The sequence below is a fragment of the Eutrema salsugineum genome, unplaced genomic scaffold, assembly GCF_000478725.1.
Source record: "Eutrema salsugineum unplaced genomic scaffold, Eutsalg1_0 scaffold_13, whole genome shotgun sequence".
Taxonomy (NCBI): Eukaryota; Viridiplantae; Streptophyta; class Magnoliopsida; order Brassicales; family Brassicaceae; genus Eutrema; species Eutrema salsugineum.
Genome location: NW_006256885.1, coordinates 6765739 through 6787459, shown reverse-complemented (window position 1 = coordinate 6787459; position 21721 = coordinate 6765739). Strand labels below are relative to the sequence as shown.

The following is a 21721-nucleotide window of genomic DNA, read 5'->3' as shown; positions in this document are numbered from 1 at the left end:
AACATATTACACGTCAACCATCAAAGTAACACTCTCTTCTAATCACGATTAATTGCAAAATTTCATGGAAACACATTGATGATCGCAACTCTCTACTTCAACACGAACTCATGCATTATGTATTAGATGATAAATAGCCAAAAAGGAAAAAAAAAGAAAAAAAAAAATTCTAGCAGTCATCTTGTTTTTGCCGTATCCGAGACATACTAGAGCAAGTATGTCTGATCTTTGGAATCTGTGGTATTTGTGTATGGGTCGGATCCACCTGGTTTCACCTAAATACGGGTTCCACACCACGCGCCACATGTCGTCTCTGATGAGGCATAACAACAAGCCGTCGCAGTGCTTCGTTAAGTATTCTTACTTTCTCTATAGATAAATCAGCCGAGTCCCCGTCGTTTTGGAATTTCATTGAATAAGCCCGAGAGTCTATCACCATGAACCCTAGAAACTAATCCCTTGTTTTGCCAACAATCTGATTTTTTGATAAAACGTTCCATGTTTTACAAGTGGATCGCACTGCACTCAGAGATGTTAATGGAACCTTGAAAAATATCTCCTCCACCAAAGCTACTGGGAGATCGGACATTCTCGTCATCCTTTCTCAAGCTAAACAAAAGTTTTTAACTTTCCTATTTTCTGTCTCTATACGTAGATAATATATAATGAACGAGGATTAGGGTTTGTTACTTCGTATGCGCGCTAAATACTCTTGGGTTCCTGACTTTCCCTTACTACATGCGAAAGAAACTGATTTGGTTCGGAAAAACAAAAAACGTTTTCGGTTTGATGAAATTTAATATAGTTTCCGGTTTAAGTAACTCGGTCTTTGGGGTATTCGAATCTAAGACAAGAACATAGTAATTTTTTTGAAGAGGAGTTATTGGGATTTAGATTTATGAAGATTTTAATTGATTTTTAAAATCATGAGATTTGTCAAATTTTTAAGAGTTTTGTTGGATTTATAAAATTTAGAGAGAGTAATCTATTAAGAATTTTTTAATATGATAGATTTTGAGAATTCAAAGGATATAGGTAGTATTTTGAGAATTATGATTTATGAATTAAATTATAAAGAATCATTATGCCAATAACACTAGATTATAACAGAATCATAGAATCATTAAAATGCAGACTTTTTGAATAACAATGGATTTTGATTAGATTATAAAAATCATCATATCAATAACAACTGATTTTTATAATCTCTAAATAAATAACAGAGGAATCTATTGAGAATGTAAAAATCCACAAACCAATAACTATAGAATCTTAAACTTTAAAATTTTTTATAAATCAACTCTCCAATAACACCCCTTTAGTTTGAGTCTGAATCAATTGGGTTTCCGGTTTATCGGAATTGAACATTCTCTCATGTTTTTTCACAAAAGCGTAGAAGCGACGAAACCGTTTTAATTGGTGTTCTTAAAGCTTGTCTCTCGTGGACAACATAGGAAAGTAGTAAGAAGGAAGAAAATCTCCCCAATTTTTAAACATAAAACTCAAATTAAGAGAGGAGATGATTCGATAAAATAGGGTTCAATTTATAGATTAGATCTCAGAATCAAGACACCTTCCTCCTTCTAATCAATTTTCTTTTTTTTTCAAATTCGCCGAGCTCGCCATGAAATCGATGCACCACCACAGAGCTCCACTAATTTCTGCTTCTTCATCATCTTCCTCTTCTTCCCCAAGCCACTCTTTTATCTCTAGGCTTCTTCTTCTCCTGACTTTACTTCCGGTTTCCCTTGCCTGTCTCGCCTTTATCCTCCAATGGCGAGGCGGTGGGCTTGCCGATCCTGCCTCTGCTTCTGTTGGTTCCTCTACGTCGGTTCCTGGCGGCTCCGATCTCAACCACGAGGTGTTTCCCGGCATGGAGACTGTTTCATCCGTCTCCCCAAAAGCTCACCAATCCTCCTCCGACTGCTCAAATCTAGCTCAAAGCTCTTCCCCTTCATTCCCTTACTATGGTGATTGGAAATTCGGTGTTGATACTAGTTTAAAGCCCAAGGTAATCGTCATATACTCTGATTTTTAAGGTTTTTGGATCGATCTTGACTTCGAATTTCTATTTTTTTCTTCAAAACCTACTCTAATTACTGATCTTGAGAATGGGCTCTTGCCTTTTGTAGTCAAATACCTTTTTTTTAGCTGGATCATAGAGATTTTTCGAAATCTGTAAACTTGATAATTGATCAGATCTGTCTTTGTAAAGTTCTTACTTTTATGATTCGTGCATTGCAACTCTTATCTTGTAATTACAGATATGTATCACGACTAGCACATCAGCCGGATTGGACCAGATTCTACCGTGGATGTTCTACCATAAGGTCCTAGGCGTCTCTACATTTTTCCTTTTCGTAGAAGGAAAAGCTGCTACGCCGAGCATTTCAAAAGTGCTGGAGTCTATACCTGTGAGTTTAACTATATCTCTCCGGTTCCATTACTTATTTGTAGCTTGTATACCTCTAGCTCTTTACATCAAATGTGTTTGAGGCAAATTATTCTCCATAAACGTAGTCCGCTGTCTCTTCCAGGGGGTTAAGGTAATATACAGGACAAAAGAGCTGGAGGAGAAGCAGGCAAAGAGGTCAGAAACTATGCCTTTGCATATCTGCTGCATATCTTTTGCCCTGGAAGGCGCTAATAGTACATGTTTTGGCTTTGTTTGTTCTGAGAATTGTAGCATTGTTGTATCGTCTACTACTAATCAATTTAGTGTCTTTCCTTTTTCATCAGCCGGATTTGGAATGAGACGTGGCTATCTTCTTTCTTTTATAAGCCCTGCAATTATGAGTTGTTTGTCAAACAATCTCTCAACATGGAAATGGCGATTGTCATGGCAAGGGTAAGCATATATATTGACCTTCTTTGGTTGATTTTTGTTCATGTCTTATGTTATAATTTACTTTTTGTTTGTTCTTACTAAATATCAGGATTCGGGAATGGATTGGATACTTCATCTTGATACAGATGAGTTAATATACCCAGCAGGTGCTCGCGAGTACTCGTTGAGACGGTTGCTTCTTGATGTTCCTCCAAATGTAGATATGGTTATATTTCCAAATTATGTGAGTGACATGTGATTCACATTTATTTCATCGCTTATTTGCGCCTAGTTTTGTGGGTCTTAGAGTTCTTTATATGATCTGGGCTCGGGTATGAATAGTTTGTTTTTAATTTTGTTCTTCAGGAAAGCAGCGTAGAACGAGATGATGTCAAAGATCCTTTTACAGAGGTATAAGTCAGTTTGTGTCTCTTTTTACCTCAGACAGGAAATTAAATTGAAGACCTGTAGTGTCACCATTTTTTTTGTTTGTTATGTTCGTACTACTTCTGAGATATGTTTGATGCAAGCAGGTGTCAATGTTCAAGAAGAATTACGATCATCTTCCAAAAGATACATATTTTGGAATGTACAAAGAAGCAACACGAAACAATCCAAATTACTTCTTGACTTATGGTAATGGCAAATCAGTTGCGCGGATTCAAGATCACCTCCGACCAAATGGAGCACACCGATGGCATAATTACATGAAAACTCCCAAGTATGTATATCATATATTCAAACATAAGTAAAATTTCTATCAGTTGATGAGGAACATGATAAGAGATTTCTTTTTTTTTGTTAGTTTACTGTATGAATCATGTAACTAGTATAGTTTGCATTGGAGTGTAGTTACGGCTCACAGCTCAGTTGATTTTTTTTTTTTTTTTTAATGAAAGCCAAATCACGTTTTGGAAATACTAACCTGTTAATTCTTGGTAGTGAGATCAAACTGGAGGAGGCCGCTGTCTTACACTACACATATGCGAAATTTTCAGACTTAACATCTAGACGTGATCGATGTGGCTGCAAGCCTACAAAAGAAGACGTGAAAAGATGCTTTATGTTGGATTTTGATAGATCTGTAAGCATCGTCTCTTAAAATATATATGTGTTTCAATTCCACTTACTATTTTATGATGCCGTCTGGATGATGAACGTTGTAGGCATTTATAATTGCGTCAACCGCAACTGAAGAAGAAATGTTAAGCTGGTAAGAACCTTAGCTGCAAAATTGCATTCCTTCTTTAACACTTGTGTGACGGATAACTTTTTGACACTCTGTGAACACGTTGAACAAAAAAACTGGTCTTGATACAAGAGTAATGTATCCTATGTAGGTACCGTGAACACGTTGTGTGGGGAGACAAAGAGGTGAAGATGAAACTCCTTAGGAAGGGTATTCTGACACGCATTTATTCGCCAATGGTAAGAAAATACTCATCAACTCATTACACAAATTTCCAAAGACAAAGTTCTGAAATGTGAGTTCTTGCAAGTCAAGTGTAAAAAGTTATCTACTTTTGGTCGTAAATGCAGGTTGTTATACAAGCATTGAAAGAGTCTGGTGTTTTCAGCTCGGTTGTCTCATCAGCTTCAACAAATCTTTCAAAGAAAAAGTTCCTAGCATCAATGCACAAAAGCAACTCATCCAGATCTACAGCATCTGGATCCCTTCCATCAAAGGAAAAGGAGTCTCAGGGCATCTCTGCAAGGCATCTTCTTGGGACTGAATCAGCCATCCCTCCTTTATCGCCTCCTGGGATGGAACACGCTAGACTTGTCACAGATGATTAACAGGTTTTAAGCATCGAGCTGATGCCTTCGCTTCCTCCTCCTTACTGAGTGATATTAATACTCGATGCTAAGCTAGTGCTGTGTAGCTTTAGGAGGGCAAGTGGGTGATCAACTTTAATACGGAGAGAGAGACATTCGTTCTCTCATCTCATTGGTGTTACAGATGATCAGAAGAAAGCGGGTTTGTATGATTTTTTTTGTAATATTTTTCCAAATTTGGAGTTGATTATGTGGAAATATGTATACTTGTTTTGACTTGATATTTCAAAGTATTAATTTCAGTTTATATATTTCAGTCTTAATTTCAGTGTGAAAATATGTATTCGCAATGACCTCATTTCACGGAAGTGAATGGTTTTGGAGATGGCTTTTCCCATAATAGAAGGACAATTTGTTCAGAATCATGGTCTATATGTGAGAAACCACGAATAAACGGTGAGAAATAGTGAGAACTGTAAATATATATATATAATTCCATATTTTTTAATTTTATCGTTCTCGAATGTATCATTTCATGGAAAAACACAACACATATTTTTTAAGAGATTTAAAAAATTGTTTTCTGATTTGAGTTTTTGAAATAAAAACATTAAAAGCTAGCCATTTTTTAAGTCGATTTATATATAAAAGTTTACACTAGTCATGTAAACAAAATCAGATAGTATATTCTAGTGTATATAAATCAAGTGGTGTTCAAAAAGGGAAAACCATAATAAAAAACTCAATTAATCCAAAATTCTTTTAATTCAAAGAGTCAAACGACTCACTTAACCATGAATTATTCAATCAGAAAGAAAGGAAAAAGTTGGCGTCAGAAGAATACAAAAAATTGGTTTAGGGCTCGTGCCTGCCCTAAGTCTCAAGCCAAAAAATTCATCAACATCTCTCAATTTCTTGCGAGTCTTAAACCGCAATTATGATCGGAAAAGAAGAAAGAAAGGGACCCGATGCTTAGGCACCACCTGATCCGTACTTCTTACCGAACACAAGCAGCTGCAATTTGTCGTAACCGGAAAGCACACCAGCACCTGCAACGGCACGCAGAATGTTGGCACCAGCTCCCTTAAAGAGTGACTTGGCTCCTTCGTTCTTGAGGATCTGAGTGAAGGCATCCATCGAACTCTTGTACTTGACAGCTTCACCTGATGTCATCATCATTCTTCTGCGGACTGTGTCAATCGGGTAGGATGCAAGACCCGCACCGTTAGTAATGACCCATCCAAGCGCGAAACTAGCAAAGAAACTGTCCTGAAATGACCCAAAGAGAACAAACACAACATCTCAATATCAACCAGCAATAGGTAAGAGAACACACGGATCAGAGAGAGAAAGAGCACGACGAACCTGTAAGTCTCCGGTGAGGAGGACAGGCTTCACAGAGTCATAGAGTCCAAAGTAGAGACCACGGTAGACAATGATACCGACACAGGAGATGTTGAACCCACGGTAAAGACCAGCAATACCATCAGACTTGAGTGTCTTTCTGTAGACATCCACAAGACCATCGAACTGTCTGCCACCACCACCTTTCTTTGCAGCCTTGGCATCATTGGCTAAACGGGTACGGGCATAGTCAAGGGAATACACAAAGAGAAGGGAAGAAGCACCAGCAGCTCCTCCAGATGCCAAGTTACCAGCAAACCACTTCCAGTAGCCATCCTTGTCTTTCTTAAAGTTGAAAAGCCTTTTGAAGTAATCTTTGAATGCAAAGTTCAAGGCCTATCATGGAAGAAAAGAAAAGAAGATTAGCACAAGATCGTTTTGTTTAGAAAGGGGTAAAACAAAGAGAGTGTGAAACTCAACCAACCTGAGTGGGGAAGTAACGGATGACATTGGCGGTGTTTCCTCTCCACAAAGAACCAAACCCTTCATCCCTTACAGTCCTGCCGAAACAGTCACCAATACCCTTGTAGGGTTCAGAAAGCCTGCCAGCTTTAATCATCTCGTCCTGGTTCTGAATCAAAAGCTTAACACGCTCAATGGGAGCAGCAGCAGTCTTTGAGACGGCAGCAGAAACACCACCCATCAGAAAATCCAGAGCAAAGTTAGTGAACCCTTTCTCTCCTGGAGCTTGGACAAACACAGGAGAAGAATTTGCTGCCATCAGTGAGGTGGGGTTAAGAGGAAATTGAAATGCCGCATTGGAGTAGTTTCCATAGGTTGCATGTCGTTGGTACACAGATGGCCTCTGGTAACCCACTTGGATGTCCTTAGAAACACTTGAACGCAGGAACTGGCCAGCAGATTTCTGCGCGATTGTTGGGTGCTGAACTTGATCAACCATTTTGAACTCTGCAAAATTACAAAGCCATTGATGAGAATTCAGATATGATCATGCTGTAAACCAGCAAAGCCATATCAAAACTAAGGCTCTAATACATAAAACTAGGATTCTCCAGGAGTAAAAACAGATTTTAAAATTGTTAGCAGAGCTTAAGAGCATCATATCACATAAATCTTTTCCATCAAACCAATCTCCTAATCCGAGGTGAATGGGAAAAATAAAAAATAATTCCCAAGAATAGATCAAGCAGATCAACGCACAAAAAGACGCATATAGAACCGAAACATCAAAGATTCAACCAGGAGCTGTATACATTCCAATATTAATAGAGGCAAACATATATCATCATTTCTCAATAGAGCGAACAAATCTACGACTGCGAAAATCTCATTCACCTTACAGATCTAAGGAAAATAAAAGCAGATGGATTGAAACTAAGAATAACAATCATATGAGAGACAACGGGATTTTTAAGTGATACAGATATGAGAGAAATGAGTCTTACCAAAGACAATCGATGGTAGAGAAGAATAAATGGAGGGAGACGGGACTCCGCCTTTTTCTCAAGAGAGATGAGAGGCGAAACAAGAGAGATGAAATATCTCTGTGATGATGGAAGAGACGAGCTTTGAAAAGAGAAATTGATTCGTTGCCCTTTTATCGCCTCGAGAAATAGGGTCGCAGGCTCTCGCGGTCGTCACTGACCAGTGTGGATGGGTAATAATCAAATGCAACACAAGCATTTGGGTCAGTCATGCATGTCCGTTGGATCTTCTTGATAGAAAACATCATTCCTTAATAACCGTTGATTATAATTAATTTCTTGAAGAAATAATTACGACTCTTCTGCTAGCCATTAGATCTTATTGCTTCTTTTTTTGTGCGCTAGGAATCTGGAACGTCACTTGGGCATCGTTGAGGCAGCTAGTGGAAACTTGGAAGGGTAGCGTGGGAATTATTTTGCCTACAATGATACCATACCGAGTCAGATCAATTTGCGAAAGCAATCGCAAAAATTAAGTTTTTCCCATTGGCGGGTTTTTTCCTCGATTGGCGCGTTTTTTCCGATTGGCCGATTATTCGACAGATAATTTTCTGTTTAAATTATATGTGATACTTTTCTATTTTAGTTGCGCTATGTATAAATTTTCTTATAATGAAAAAGATTCTTATTTACTCTATATTATTATTCACCCATGAGTCCGAATGTTAAACATTGCTTACACTCCTTTACACTCCTTTACTTTAATGTATTTCAATACGTTTTAAAATAAAAAATGATCTTACGGCGAAACAAAAACATCAAAAGTAGTCTTTAACTTGCTTGACCCACATTGTTCAAAAAAAAGGAGAACTTGCTCGACCCACATCGTGAGGGTGGCGAGTAACTAAAAGGTTAAAAATCACGGGCCTTATTAAAGAGCACGAGAAATACGTAACTTGAACAGAACAATAGTTTAGAGAGGCTCAGGTTGGACTTTTGCAGGGAATAACATCCACACCATATCATTACTTGTCGACTACTTCAATCAAACTCGGCTCATAGTCGCCAGGGGCCACAAATCCATGCAGGTTCATCACTGTGGCAGCTACATTCGCAAGCCCAGGTGTCTCCAAATCCTGTCTGAACTTAACTCCTGCTGACAAACCAGGTCCTCCTATCGCAATTGGCACCTGCAACATACATCATGTTAAACAATTTCACATAATCTAATCTTTATGAAGAAGCTCATTTGCAACTTACAAATTCTTTCTGGTCATAGCACAAATATGCTAAGACTTACCGGTTTCAGGGTGTGAGAGGTGAGAATCTGAAGGTTTCCTTCCTTGTCCAGAGCGGGCTTACCAGCTTTGTCCCTTTTAACCATGTCCTCAGCATTTCCGTGATCTGCAGTCACAACATATATCCCTCCCACCTGTTCTATGGCATCGAGGATTATCTGCAGACCCAGCAGCACTACTTGTGAGTCTTATTGCTACTACTACTAGTTACTCACATTACAAATGTCAAAGGTTTAACTGAAATCATACCCTCACAGCAACATCAGCAGCTTCACAGGCAACAACAGTTGCTTTAATATCACCCGTATGACCCACCATGTCTCCATTTGGCAGGTTAACACGCACCTGAAAAAATCATACACACTAAATTCAGAGACCGAATGTTTAACGGGTTGATACAATACGCTCAGATCATACACCTTACCTGGTCAAACTTGCCACTGAGGATAGCATCCCTTGCTTTCTCGGCAATCTCCAGCGCTTTCATCTTTGGCTGGACATTGAATGATATTCCACTATCACTTGGAATCTCAACGTACTTTTCCAGCTTTTCGTTAAAATATCCAGAGCGGTTTCCATTCCAGAAGAAGGTTACATGGCCAAACTTAACAGTCTCACTGTTTCAGTAAAATAAAATTTTGCATGGGTCAATATCAGAGATTTTCTTCATTCTACACACCATCAAGAAAAAAAACAGCTAGGACATATCATAAACTAGACCTCTAACTAGAACGTAGACAAGACGTATATCACAATTTCATTTCCAATTACGATTCCAGGATAGAAATAAAAAATTCTCAACTATTTACGTCCTTAACAGTATAAAACTTAAAAATGAGGAACAGCAATAAAAGGAAATAAAACAAATGGACAAAAGAAGAAATAAATATTTGAGACTTGAGAGATTGTGAATGTTAACCTGCAAGCAAAAGTGCGGATGCCATTGTGTGCAAGATATTCACCAGAAGTCCTATCAATCAGTGGTGGAGAAACAAGGTAATGGCTTGGAAGCTTTAGCTCTCCATCATATTGGAGCATTCCTGCATAACGTATCTTTGGGACTCTAACGCGATCAAACTTATCAAAATCTTCATATTCGAGGGCCTTTGCATGCATGACCATTCGATCAGCACGGAAATTGAAAGTGACAACTGCGTCACCATCAACAATTGGACCCACAGCCTTTCCGCTGTCATCAACAATGACAAAGGGAGGCAAATACTGGTCATTGGCACCAGGCTCGGCCCTCAGTGTCTTAATTGCTTCAAGACCACTTTTGAATTTGTGGGGAGCTTCTCCAAGGACTTGAGCATCCCACCCTCGTTTCACAACATTCCAGTCATTCTGCAAGAGAGGCAAACAGAATCTCCATTAGAGCAAAAGCAGAAACTGAAATCTACGCCTAATCCATTTCCAAATCAGAAAAAATTCTCACAGGTCCTGGGTTCTATATATCTAAAGGACGATGAATTCTAACCTCGTAACGGTCCATTGTGACATTCATACGACCTCCACCAGAGGCAATCTGAGCATCAACACCTTTGGAACGTAAGTCAGCGAGGTCAGCTTCAAGAGTTTCCACAAAGCCGACACTAGAGCCATCCAAAACATCACGACCATCAGTAAGAACATGGACACGGATTCTTTTCGCGCCACGTTCTGCGAAACCCTTTAACAGCAGCTGCATACAAAAAAAAAAATAACTAAAATTAACAAAACGCCAACATTTCAACACATCAAAATTTAGAGGTGCAAAAAGCAGAATTGGGTACCTGCACTTGATCGAGGCGGGAGTGGACTCCACCGTCGCTTAAAAGTCCGATAAGGTGCACAGTGCCTTTCTCGAAAGATTCAGAAATGTATTTGAAACCTTCATCCTCGTAGATTTTCCCTGACTCAAGAGCTAGATCGACAAGCTTAGCACCTTGAGCGTAGATTCGACCGGCTCCGAGAGCATTGTGCCCAACTTCACTGTTTCCCATGTCATCTTCGCTGGGGAGACCAACCGCTGTGCCATGGGCTTTGATCAGCCTCCATGTATCAGGCTTTCCCTGTGGAGAAACAAACCGTTGAAATCTATTATCGGAATTTTAGAGAAATCATCGAGAAATATGGAGGGAAAAGAAAGAAAAAACGAAACATACGTTTTTAAGGGAATCCATGGCAGGAGTTGGAGCTTTGTGGATGCAATTGTATTGATCAGGTTCGGATTCACCCCATCCATCGAGAACAATTAAGCCAATGGTTTTACCCTTGGGGAGCTTGGGATGGTCCTCAAGTTTCCAGTTAACGTCGCCGGAGCTACCCATAGCTGATTCAGATCCGCTCGGTGATGAGAAATCAAAAGGTAAAAGGAACAGATCTGAGAAGTGCGAGACAGAGAAAGGAGAAGCTTACCAGCGGAGAAACAGAGAGAAAGCTCAAAGAGTCGTATGGAGATTCGCAGAGACGTGAGGGTGATGTGGTGAGGTATGGTAGGTTGAGCTAAAACTAACACATTATGAAGGTTTTAAAAAAGAGAAATTTAGTGATACGTGGTGAGCTTAAAATGGGCTTAGCTTTGGGCTCAAGTAAACATTTTCTAGCCCCGTAAACGAATATTCTAGTTTACTTGTCATGAATTTGCTGGAACATGCGGTATGTAAGAGTTGGGTACTCCGCTAGATACGTTTACAAAATTGTATTCTCTATATGATTAAACGATTGCCATAAACAACATCAATATACAATTCAGACTGATTTGTATTTAAATGATGTTGGTGTTGGCTATATCACATATCTTAAACAGTGAAGTTTAGTGATTTCGAAATTCTTTAATAGAGGTTATATGAGAATTCAGAGATTTTTAATGATAAATAAATCAAAACACCTTACTTATTTCACTCAAAATAAACTAAAACTTCTTTAATATTTAAATCCGTTCAAATATTTTGTTCAGCACACCCTTTTTTTTACCAGTATTCGTAATATTTGAAAAATGTTTATCATTAAAATAACATCTAGATCTACGTTATAAACAAATCTTGAAAATATTAGGACAACATAAAGAACTCACGACAAAACAAACTCTACAACACTCAACACACAATACAATTAGTAACATACATACGGGCCATAATAAACAGTTCAATCTCTACTACTGTAATCTTAAAAAGTTGAATATTTTCTTAAACGGAAGTTCATACATATATGGTAAACCCACTAAGGCAATAACTAATCGGTCAAACTAGTGTATTAAATACGGGGTTTGGTTTTAATAATCGATTTTATAAAAATATTCAACTTTTTAAGATTACAGTAGAGAACACAAGGAGATAACACTAGGACTACAGGAACAAAATATTAACTGAGATGAGCGATTGAGCATATAGTTTGGAAATATCGATCACTTGCTTCCAGTTTCCACTATGAAGTCAAAGTAACTTCATCATGAGGCTCGTAATGGGCTAATTTTGTAATGGGCTGAAGATAAGAACTCATTAAGTCCATATCAATTTGATTCGTGGTCAGACAGTAGATTTATATATATATATTATACAGGGTAATGGAAAATTGTATAAAAGTAGTTTTATACAGTTTATAATGGAAAAAAGATATACAGATACAGATAACAAATAGGGTAGACGGACAACTGTTACGGCGAAATTGAATGCCGCAATGTATCAATATGATTGGTGGAAAAGAAAAGTAAAAAAAAAAAAAAAGGGATATGAATGTGAAGCATATTTTATGGAATTATTTTTAGTTTTTAATGGGAAAGGAGAAAAATCAGATGAACAGGCTGTATAATTTTGTGAACAAATGGGACTGACGACAACACTCTTCTTCTCCTTTTTGTCCTTTTGGCTCTCTCTCTCTCTATTCTTCTCTCTCTTTTCCACCGGCGACCATTAATCCTCTCTCCTCCGTTTCCCACTGCTGCAAACCCTCACTCCTCGATTTGTTTCTTCTCTCCTCAATTCTCTCTTTTTGCTTGAAAGCTAACATTTTTTTTAATAATTATTTTAGCCCTTTGTGAAGTCTTCACACATACAGACGTGACGGCGACTTCATACTGAGTCTCACGGCTTTGACTCGCCCTGGGGATTTTTACTCCAGAGGCGAAGAAGAAGAAGAAGAAGACTACCAACAATGGGGTTTCTCTGTGGTCTCCAGGTGCTTCTGCTTCTCTCTCTCTGCTCTCATCGTCTTCAAAAACTCTCTGCTCAATCTCCTCCGACCAATGCGACTTCTTATTCTTCTTCCTCTCTCGACGCCCTTCTCCAAGATTACTCTTACAGAGCCTTTGTTCGTCCTCGAACCGGCATTCTCTACCAAGGCACCGTCCCTTCCAATTTGACTGGTATCAAAGTTGCAGCCATGAGACTCAGAAGCGGAAGCTTGAGAAAACGAGGAGTCTCCTCCTTGAACGAGTTCTCAATCCCGAGCGGCGTAATCGTGAAGCCGTATGTGACAAGGCTCGTCCTTGTTTATCAAAACCTAGCCAATTTCTCTCACTTGTATTACCCTTTGTCTGGTTACGACTATGTGGCCCCTGTGTTGGGTCTTCTCGCTTACGACGCTAAGAATCTCTCCGCGATTAATTTGCCTGAGCTGGATTTGAGGGTATCAAAAGATCCCATCAGAATCGATTTCTCTGATCTGGAACCAATCCCACAAGGGTCTAGTGCTAAGTGCGTTAGCTTCGATTCACAAGGTAAACCGAGTTTCAGCGATTCGATTCAGCCTGGAAACACATGCGAGACAGAGCGTCAGGGACATTTCTCAGTTGTTGTGAAATCTGTGGCCTCTGCTCCGTCTCCAGCTCCTCCTCCGGCGACTGAGAAAGGGAAGGAGAAGAAGAAGAGCTCTGAGTCCAATTCCAGGACTTGGATCATCGTTGGGTCAGTGGTTGGCGGATTGATACTTTTGGGGCTTTTGCTGTTTCTGGTTTTGCGGTGTCGGAATTACAAGAAGCAGGAGAAAATGAAGGAGATGGAGAAAGCTGGTGAGACAGGGGAAGCTCTGAGGATGACTCAGGTCGGAGAGACTAGAGCACCAACTGCTTCTACGACTCGTACACAACCCATGCTTGAAACCGAATACGCAGCTTAGAAAAGAAAAACACTTTTGATTGCGTTTGTGTACATCATCACCATCTTCTTCTTCATCTTGATCATCTGTTTCAATTATTTTTCTTTTTGGTAAAGTGTTTTCTGATTATTTTTTTCGTTGTGGTTAGCAAGTTGAAGCTTCCATTCATCTTGTTTCTCTACGGGTGATTAAGGAAATAAGTATTATTGTTTTTTTTTCTTCTTCTTTTTTTGCTCTCAAATCACAACTTTGGTGGAAGATATGGATTGTTTCTGGAGTACACTCACATTGTTTTTCTTTCTAACAACTTTTGCTGTAAAGCTTTGATCTTTTATTTTGTAATAATGTCGACAACTTTTTCTTGACAAGCAGACAGATTCAGAGATGATGCTAGTGTGCCCTTGATATTCAGGTGTTTTGTTGTAGCTATGAGCTTCATGCAAGTTGTTCATCCTAACCAGATCACCTAATGCGCAAATAGAATTTGTAATCAAAGATCACCTAAAGGATTAAATGTATTTGTAGAGTTTCCACTTTCTTTCTTTATAGTTTTTTTCTGTCTTTTCTCGAGAAGATGGCTTACATTGGGAGTCCCATGTCTACCATAGAAGCTGCTTCTTGTTACAACATATATGTTTTTCATCTAGAGTTGTCTTGCTTGCTCTTCACAAGACAAGTCAACGAGCTCATTTAGGTTTTTGCATTCTACATATTACAAATCTTTGTTCTAGACAATTTTGGGAAAACTTCGAGTCACAAGTAAAATATGACTGGATTAGCTTGGCTTGGATCTTCTTCTTCTATGATACAAATTTCAAATCAAGAAAAATGTCATACTGCATTGTTAATGTGGCGTTGCTACACGTTCTCTGACGTCTGCAGATATCAGGAGATTATTAATCAGTCAATTTTTCGTTTTGTCTCATCATTGCCAAATCTTAATGTCTGGATTTGGAAATGAAGAAGAGAATGCTTTATATAAATGTTGTATAAGTACCTCCCAAGTAATTGCGTGTTTAGCCAAAAAAGAAACTACTGTTGTGGAATGTTCGTCTCTTTTCTTCTTTGTCTGGAATTTTGGTTGAATGGAAGAGAAAGCTAAAAGGTATCCACATCAAAGTGAGGTCTCAACGGTAAAATAAAAAACAAGCTTCGTTTTCACTAAAGAGCAAAGAGATTCCTCGTTGAGATTGGTCTTTCCTATTTTTCTTTGCTCATATTCTGGTTTGGTTAATCGAATCCTATAGACAACAGAAAGTTTTCTAAAACTGTCATAATCTTTTGATGTGTACCACCAGTTAAGTAGTATACGAAAGAAAAAGTAAAAATACTTAAATACATAATTTATCAAAATCAAGATTTTCTGTTGTGTATGCATGAAAAAAGAAAAGAACATCTCTCTCTCTCTCTCTTTTACTCTGCATCCGGATTTTCTGTTGTTTCAATCTGGTTTTGTTTTAAGGAGAAATTAGAAGTAAAACTACGATGTCGTTCTAGTTGGTCAGAACAACTTAATGGCCTGAAACAAAAATTCCTCTGCACCAAGTAATTAAAAAATCAAAGGGGTTTCGTTACAAGAGAGGACCATTTTGAAGAAGATTTAAGAGATGAGCCCACTTGAAAGGGACATAGCGAGGGGACCCCATGTGAATCTGCAAGCAGAGACAGAGGCTTTGACCGACCTCATTCATCCTCCTCCATTATTAGCCACAGTCATAAAACCATGTGATCATCATCACAAGCTTCATTGAACTCTCAAAGTATCTTCAAAATCTCCCCTTTCTAATCTAATCTATCATCGCACTCTGTCAATTTAGTTCCTCCCCGCTATAAAACGCACACCTGAAGATGGCAATTCCTTTTTCTATTCGCACTGGTCAAGATTTCTATGAGCCATCTTTCAAGATATTCATACATCCACACAGCAAGAATGTAGTTGTAAACCAAATCTCATGAAATTTAAACAACATTTATCACACAAACAAAATAGAAAAATGTTATAAACCAAATGTAATTACGGTCTGAATTTCGAAAGCAGGAAAGGTTTTTTTTTTAGCTTCAAAGCTTTATCCGAACTTGTCTCCAAGAAAAATCAAACGGGAATAACAGTAATAGAGTCTCCAGCTGCTGCGTCTTCTGGAATATACTTTATTTGTGACCACAAGTGTTCTCCTTAAGCCCCTATATCATTTCAACATCTTACTCAGAGTTACATCGGAAGCCAAAAGGAGAAATAGAAAGCAGCAGGAGAATAAAGAAAGTCAGTGCCCTAGAGCTTCACATGACAAAGTGAATAAGAACAGCTCCAAAAAAACAAAACCAGGATCTCATTCATTCCTAGACAGTAGGGACAAAAACAAACCAGCAGCCTGATGCTTTAAACTTACAAAGAACTACGCAGTGGCGCATCTGCTTGTGCTTAAGATAACTGATACAGTAAGCTATATCTTATTAAGCTCTTAACCCATATTCATTTTCCAGAGCCCACAAAACAAAGAGCTTTTCAGTGATCACAATAACACATTTAAATCTTCACTGGCACACTATCAGCTTGTGAAACAGCAAAAACTGGTGTTCTGGTTATCATGTGATATTCAATTCATGGAAAAAAGAAAGTTCTATGTGAGTCTTCCCTAAGGAAAGCAACAAGCAATATCATCGATATCCAAGAAGAGTAAACTAAGAAAGAGCACAGAGAAGGCGGATCGAATAAGAAATTAGAGAAAGAACACAGACCTGAGGGACAATTGAAAAGAAAGCGGATCATGAGGAAGGAGCTGTGGCTTTCTCGACGACTTTCTTGTCGCGTCTCTCCATAGCAACATCCCATTCATCGTGGCCGATGTGCTTCGGCTGCTCAATCCCAAATTCAAATCGTCAAAACCAAACGCCGAATGAATTACCCATTAGTATAACTGGATCCAAATGGATCAAATCGTGAAAACCCTAGGAGAGAGAGACGGAAATGAAAGAAAAAAGGGGAACAATCATCATACTCGGCCATGATAAGCTTTGTGGATGTAGTACTGAGAGTTTCCCATAATGCAAAGCATCCCTCCGATAATTCCGAGAGGCAGAGCCGCTTCTAGCCACACCAAAGACATCTTCTTCGTCTTCTCCTTTTTCCTTCCTTCGATTCTCCTTCTTCTCTGTTATGAAAGATCCAAAATGAACCAACTAATAATGATTTGAGAGTTCGAGACTCAGTTGAAAAACAATTGGGCTTTTTGTTTTGATCTCAAAGCCCAACATTTTCTTTTTGTTTTTTCAAAAATGGATACATCATATACATGGTCTCGGTGGAGACAACTCGAGAACCAAATTTGGTACATGAAAATTGCGTGAAGACAGTGGAGCAAAAAACCCTCTGCCATGTCTGGTCTGTACAATCCCAGCTTCTCACCTTCTAGAGCCGCTTCTCCCCAGATTAGAACCACCTCCGATGTTGACAGGTCTTTCTTCTACGACTTCTCCTCGCTCTCTTATGTCTTCTTCAGTGAACTATATAACTCTCTTATTGTCTCTAATCATGTCTTTGTCTTTGCTCATCTTCTCCAGTCAGTACTTATCTCAGTTGTTAGCGGAACATCAAAAGCTTGGACCTTTCATGCAAGTCTTACCCATATGTAGCCGACTCTTAAATCAAGGTCTCACTCTTTTCATATCTTCCGTCTTAGATCTACAATTTCATGTAAATTTTCAGTTTCTATTAGGATCTGTCCTTCATACTCACCATTGAGTGTAAGCAGTGGACTTCTTATGTGGCTTTGCTTGATAACTTATGAAGCTATACTAGCTTTTGTAGTATAGCTTCCATCTTTGTTAGCTAGATTCAGGTGAAAGAAAATGTAATGATTATCAAATTAATGAACCATGAATCGATAGGTGTTGTGGGTAAAAATTAAGCTGACTGCTACACATTTACAGTCCCATTTGGTGATCTGTTCTCTGTTTGATTAATTTTGCTAACCCTAAAGTATATATTTTTCTGTCTACGGCCATTGGTTCTTACTCCTTTTTTATTGGTATCGTGACATTTTTGTTTTCCCTTTTTTGTTGTCCAGAGATTTTCCGGGTTAGTGGAATGATGTCAAACCAAGGTTTTACCGATTTTGATAGGCTGCGGCATCGAAGCCCTAGTCCAATGGCTTCACCAAATCATATGTCTAATGTTCCTGGTGCTGGATTAGGTGGTTGGAATGGTCTTCCACCAGAGGTAGCCAATTTCCCTTATCTGTGTTCTTATGCTAAGATTTCCTTCAAATTCTATGTTTTGTCAGAGCTTTTTCTTTATCTGTTTGGTAAAGAAGCGTCCTTTTCACCCCCAATTATCTTAATAGAACATAGAAAATTTTCTTAACAGAGGATTGTGGTTGAGACCCACTTGCACATGAATTATGTAGGGATGGCTTACGTATTCTATTGTTGGAGGAGCCTAATATTCCTACTGCAAGGAATATAAGGTATGAGTTTAGCTCTCCATCTCCTTGTTTGAATACGTGGTGCCATCTGTAGCCTATATAAATCAGTGTACATTCAAGAATTAGAAGTTCTGGTCATTGTATGCCCAAAAACAAATGGTTAGTCTAGGTAATACCTTATAGAAAATTCCATTGGAGCTCCAAGTGGAACCTTTTTTTTTGTAGAGGCCTGATAAACCCTTAATGTAGACTGTGATGATGTACCGTGTTTCATTTCCTGTTACTCATTTTGGAACTCTAAATCAAATGTAACCTTTTTTTTTTAATTTCTTGTAGAGAATAGGTGGTCCTCATGGAATGGCAATGGAGTGGCAAGGTGCACCTCCTAGCCCAAGTTCATACACAGTGAAGCGTATCTTGCGTTTAGATCTTCCAGTCGACACATTTCCAAATGTAAGTTTCGCCAGGTTTGATTTCCTTGAGACAATGAAACTCGGGTGTAAAAACCATTAATTTGAGAGTCTTTTGCTTTTGGTTGTCAGTTCAATTTTGTTGGAAGGCTTCTGGGTCCTAGAGGGAACTCGTTGAAGCGTGTGGAAGCAACTACGGGTTGCCGTGTGTTTATTAGAGGGAAAGGATCAATTAAGGACCCTGACAAAGTAAGAGATGTCTTCATTTTCCTCCATTTCCTAATTGTTTAATCCAAATTTTGTTCATCTCTTGCTTTTATATATTTGGCGCTAGGAAGAGAAACTGAAAGGGAAGCCTGGCTATGAGCATCTCAATGAGCAGCTGCATATCCTCATTGAGGCTGATCTTCCTGTTGATATTGTGGATATAAAGCTGCGGCAGGCCCAAGAAATCATCGAGGAGTTGGTCAAACCTGTGGTATGTGCTTTAGCCTACTTCTTCTTAATATATTTTTGAGAGGCCACGTTGCTTTGAAGATTTTAAATGAGAGCGAAAATTTGTTTGGGATTTCTGGATTGGTCTAGGATCTTGGTTTGGCAATTTGGCGAGAGTCAGAAACTAATATTGTTAATCAAGTCTACTCCAATATCCCATATAACAAGGTTTGTATTCTTTTTGCAGGATGAGTCACAGGATTACATAAAGAGGCAGCAGTTGCGAGAGCTCGCTTTGCTGAATTCTAACTTGAGAGAAAACAGTCCAGGTCCAAGCGGTAGTGTCTCTCCTTTCAATTCAAACGCAATGAAACGCCCAAAAACGGGACGCTAAGAGAGCATGATGAGGTACTGATAAAAGTGTGTGTATATGTGTATAACTGGCCTAATGGTGTTGGTTGCGTCTGCTCTTGGTTCTTTTGCTTCTCTGGTCCACAGTGATTCTTAAGCACAAAGCACCAAGAGAAGCCCAACAGTTTCTCATGTTTTCTTCCTAAACCGGGGAAATCATTAAAGACGAAAAGAAAGAATGTGAAAGTAGCGTTAGACGGTTGATGCATTGTAACCATTAAAATAGATTATTTGGATTTATTCATGTGTTGAAGTTGTAGTGTTCTTGATTTTGGAATGGACATCTAATTACGTATATTCCATGTTTTGGGCAGCAATAAGTTTTTGTGACTTTTGTTGTCTTTTGGTAAGCAAATTGAGTACAGAGAAGAGTCCAAACAACGAGATCATTATGTAGTCCTGGGAAAAAGCTTGTGTCTTTACGTTGTTCCCATCTATAAAAACGTTGAAAGTGCTATACTTTTGTCCCAAAAAAGAAAAAAAAAAAAAGAAGTGAATCCCATAAAAGAATAAATCAACAATGGTGGTGGGTGAAAGTAGTTGGTGAAGTAGTTTATCGTTGTGGCACGTGGCGCTCCCTGCTCAGATTCAGACATTAAGCTTTGGTTTCGCGTGGGCCCCAATTGAGTTTGGTTGTCGTTTAGTTAGAAAAGAAAGGGTTTTTAAAGGTGGACGAGATTCCTATTTTCGCCAGTGTGTGTCTTCTCTGTCTGCACGCCGTGATTCCATCTAAATATCTCAGATCTCAGATCTCAGGTCAACTTCTCCATTCACCATTTCCAAGTGATTTGTTGAGAAGATGGCGGCTATTGCGCGGCTTCATCTATCGGCGAAATCGAATCAGAACAGTCTGCCTTCGCCGAGAGCGATCAGCCTCTCTCGCGATCCAAGGATTGTCGTCTCGTTTCCACGAAACGGATCCGTTTGTTCACTCCACACCAACTTCTCTTCCCCAAACCTCGCGATTCCATGCGCCGGTGGTGGTGGAAACTTCGGTAATCCAGGCTCAGGCGGTGGAAGCGGAGGAGGAGGAGGAGATGGTTATGGAGGCTCAGGCGGTGAAGAAGGCAAAGAAGAATCGTCTCCATGGGGACCAATAGGGATGTTCATCCAAGGATGGAGATCGCGAGTCGCAGCTGATCCACAATTCCCATTCAAGGTACTCATGGAAGAGCTTGTTGGAGTTAGCGCCAATGTACTTGGAGACATGGCATCACGCCCAAACTTCGGCTTGAACGAGCTCGATTTCGTCTTCTCCACTCTCGTTGTAGGTTCGATCCTGAATTTTACACTCATGTACCTCTTAGCTCCCTCTGCAGTATCTGCTGGCTCCTCCAATTTATTGCCTGGAATCTTTAGAAGCTGTCCATCAAGCCATATGTTTGAACAGGGAAGCTTCACCGTTATGAACCGTTTTGGGACTCTTGTGTACAAAGGAATGGTTTTTGCCAGTGTGGGATTAGCTGCAGGTCTAATGGGAACCGCCATCTCTAACGGGTTGATCATGCTGAGGAAGAAGATGGACCCGAGCTTCGAAACGCCGAACAAACCGCCACCGACGCTGCTGAATTCACTAACTTGGGCAGCTCATATGGGAGTGAGCGCCAATGTGAGGTACCAAACGTTGAACGGGGCTGAGTTCTTGATGGCTAAGGGTTTGCCTCCATTGGTGTTTAAGACAGGTGTGGTGGCTTTGAGGGTTGTGAACAATCTTCTTGGAGGAATGTCGTTTGTTGTATTGGCTAGGATGACTGGATCACAGTCGGTGGAGGACAAGGCAGAGATTTCAGTGGAGGAGAAAGATGATTGAGTTTGTCTCCTCTTATAGAGTTTTTTTTTTTTTTTTTTCTGGTTCCTCTTTTGGTGTTCATAGGTAGGAGACGCAAGAGGCATCTTCTTGAGTTGAAACCTTTTTCACGTTCTTACTTACAAAAGCAGAAGACATTGTTCTCCTATGTGTTGGATTAAATAAAGACGTATCCCTTCTTGGGTCAATCCTAATACATCTATGTCATTGTTAGGGCCAATCCTACTACCAAGTTTGCTGTTTTCTTTATCAACATTACCAAGAAAATGCTAAAACAAGTTATTTATCAGAGTGAAGAAGATTGAATGATTTAATTATCGGACATGTAAACGTCAGTCCGACAAGAGATCCATTAGAGATGTTTTGTTATGTCAAAAAGAGACAGAGATAATCTAGCCCAAGCAAATCTACATGACTCCAATAGATTGATTGTTAAATGGGTTATGGTATGAGTCTAACCCATTTAACAAATGG

At 39.2% G+C, this 21721-nt stretch overlaps 7 protein-coding genes across 7 annotated transcripts; 4 read left to right on the top strand and 3 right to left on the bottom strand.

Moving 5' to 3' along the window:
* The first annotated feature begins 1446 nt into the window (after positions 1-1446).
* Positions 1447-4940, top strand: LOC18024770 (glycosyltransferase-like KOBITO 1). The gene is made up of 11 exons (XM_006407700.2): positions 1447-2011; positions 2265-2414; positions 2538-2590; positions 2740-2848; positions 2937-3071; positions 3194-3238; positions 3361-3548; positions 3770-3911; positions 3994-4040; positions 4168-4255; positions 4367-4940. The coding sequence occupies exons 1-11, from the start codon at positions 1625-1627 to the stop codon at positions 4622-4624; spliced, it is 1602 nt and encodes a 533-aa protein (XP_006407763.1). The 5' UTR covers positions 1447-1624; the 3' UTR covers positions 4625-4940.
* A 407-nt stretch (positions 4941-5347) lies between these two features.
* On the bottom strand, positions 5348-7551 carry LOC18024769 (ADP,ATP carrier protein 1, mitochondrial). The gene is made up of 4 exons (XM_006407699.2): positions 7414-7551; positions 6432-6916; positions 5969-6343; positions 5348-5872 (listed from the first exon to the last, which is right to left on the bottom strand). The coding sequence occupies exons 2-4, from the start codon at positions 6906-6908 to the stop codon at positions 5576-5578; spliced, it is 1149 nt and encodes a 382-aa protein (XP_006407762.1). The 5' UTR covers positions 6909-6916; positions 7414-7551; the 3' UTR covers positions 5348-5575.
* A 620-nt stretch (positions 7552-8171) lies between these two features.
* On the bottom strand, positions 8172-11184 carry LOC18024768 (probable 2,3-bisphosphoglycerate-independent phosphoglycerate mutase 2). The gene is made up of 9 exons (XM_006407698.2): positions 11088-11184; positions 10835-11001; positions 10463-10741; positions 10168-10371; positions 9610-10034; positions 9115-9307; positions 8940-9035; positions 8693-8848; positions 8172-8582 (listed from the first exon to the last, which is right to left on the bottom strand). The coding sequence occupies exons 2-9, from the start codon at positions 10997-10999 to the stop codon at positions 8418-8420; spliced, it is 1683 nt and encodes a 560-aa protein (XP_006407761.1). The 5' UTR covers positions 11000-11001; positions 11088-11184; the 3' UTR covers positions 8172-8417.
* A 1290-nt stretch (positions 11185-12474) lies between these two features.
* Positions 12475-13960, top strand: LOC18024767. The gene has a single exon (XM_006407697.2). It carries the CDS (start codon positions 12822-12824, stop codon positions 13782-13784), a length of 963 nt encoding a protein of 320 aa, XP_006407760.1. The 5' UTR covers positions 12475-12821; the 3' UTR covers positions 13785-13960.
* Positions 13961-15679: 1719 nt separating this feature from the next.
* LOC18024766 (NADH dehydrogenase [ubiquinone] 1 alpha subcomplex subunit 1) lies at positions 15680-16914 on the bottom strand. Its single transcript, XM_006407696.2, has 3 exons — positions 16760-16914; positions 16500-16616; positions 15680-15944 (listed from the first exon to the last, which is right to left on the bottom strand). Exons 1-2 carry the CDS (start codon positions 16865-16867, stop codon positions 16527-16529), a joined length of 198 nt encoding a protein of 65 aa, XP_006407759.1. The 5' UTR covers positions 16868-16914; the 3' UTR covers positions 15680-15944; positions 16500-16526.
* A 159-nt stretch (positions 16915-17073) lies between these two features.
* On the top strand, positions 17074-19737 carry LOC18024765 (KH domain-containing protein At3g08620). The gene is made up of 7 exons (XM_006407695.2): positions 17074-17215; positions 17322-17410; positions 17828-17979; positions 18521-18637; positions 18727-18843; positions 18929-19072; positions 19277-19737. The coding sequence occupies exons 1-7, from the start codon at positions 17136-17138 to the stop codon at positions 19421-19423; spliced, it is 846 nt and encodes a 281-aa protein (XP_006407758.1). The 5' UTR covers positions 17074-17135; the 3' UTR covers positions 19424-19737.
* A 411-nt stretch (positions 19738-20148) lies between these two features.
* LOC18024764 (protein RETICULATA-RELATED 3, chloroplastic) lies at positions 20149-21450 on the top strand. Its single transcript, XM_006407694.2, has one exon. It carries the CDS (start codon positions 20240-20242, stop codon positions 21248-21250), a length of 1011 nt encoding a protein of 336 aa, XP_006407757.1. The 5' UTR covers positions 20149-20239; the 3' UTR covers positions 21251-21450.
* Positions 21451-21721: the final 271 nt, after the last annotated feature.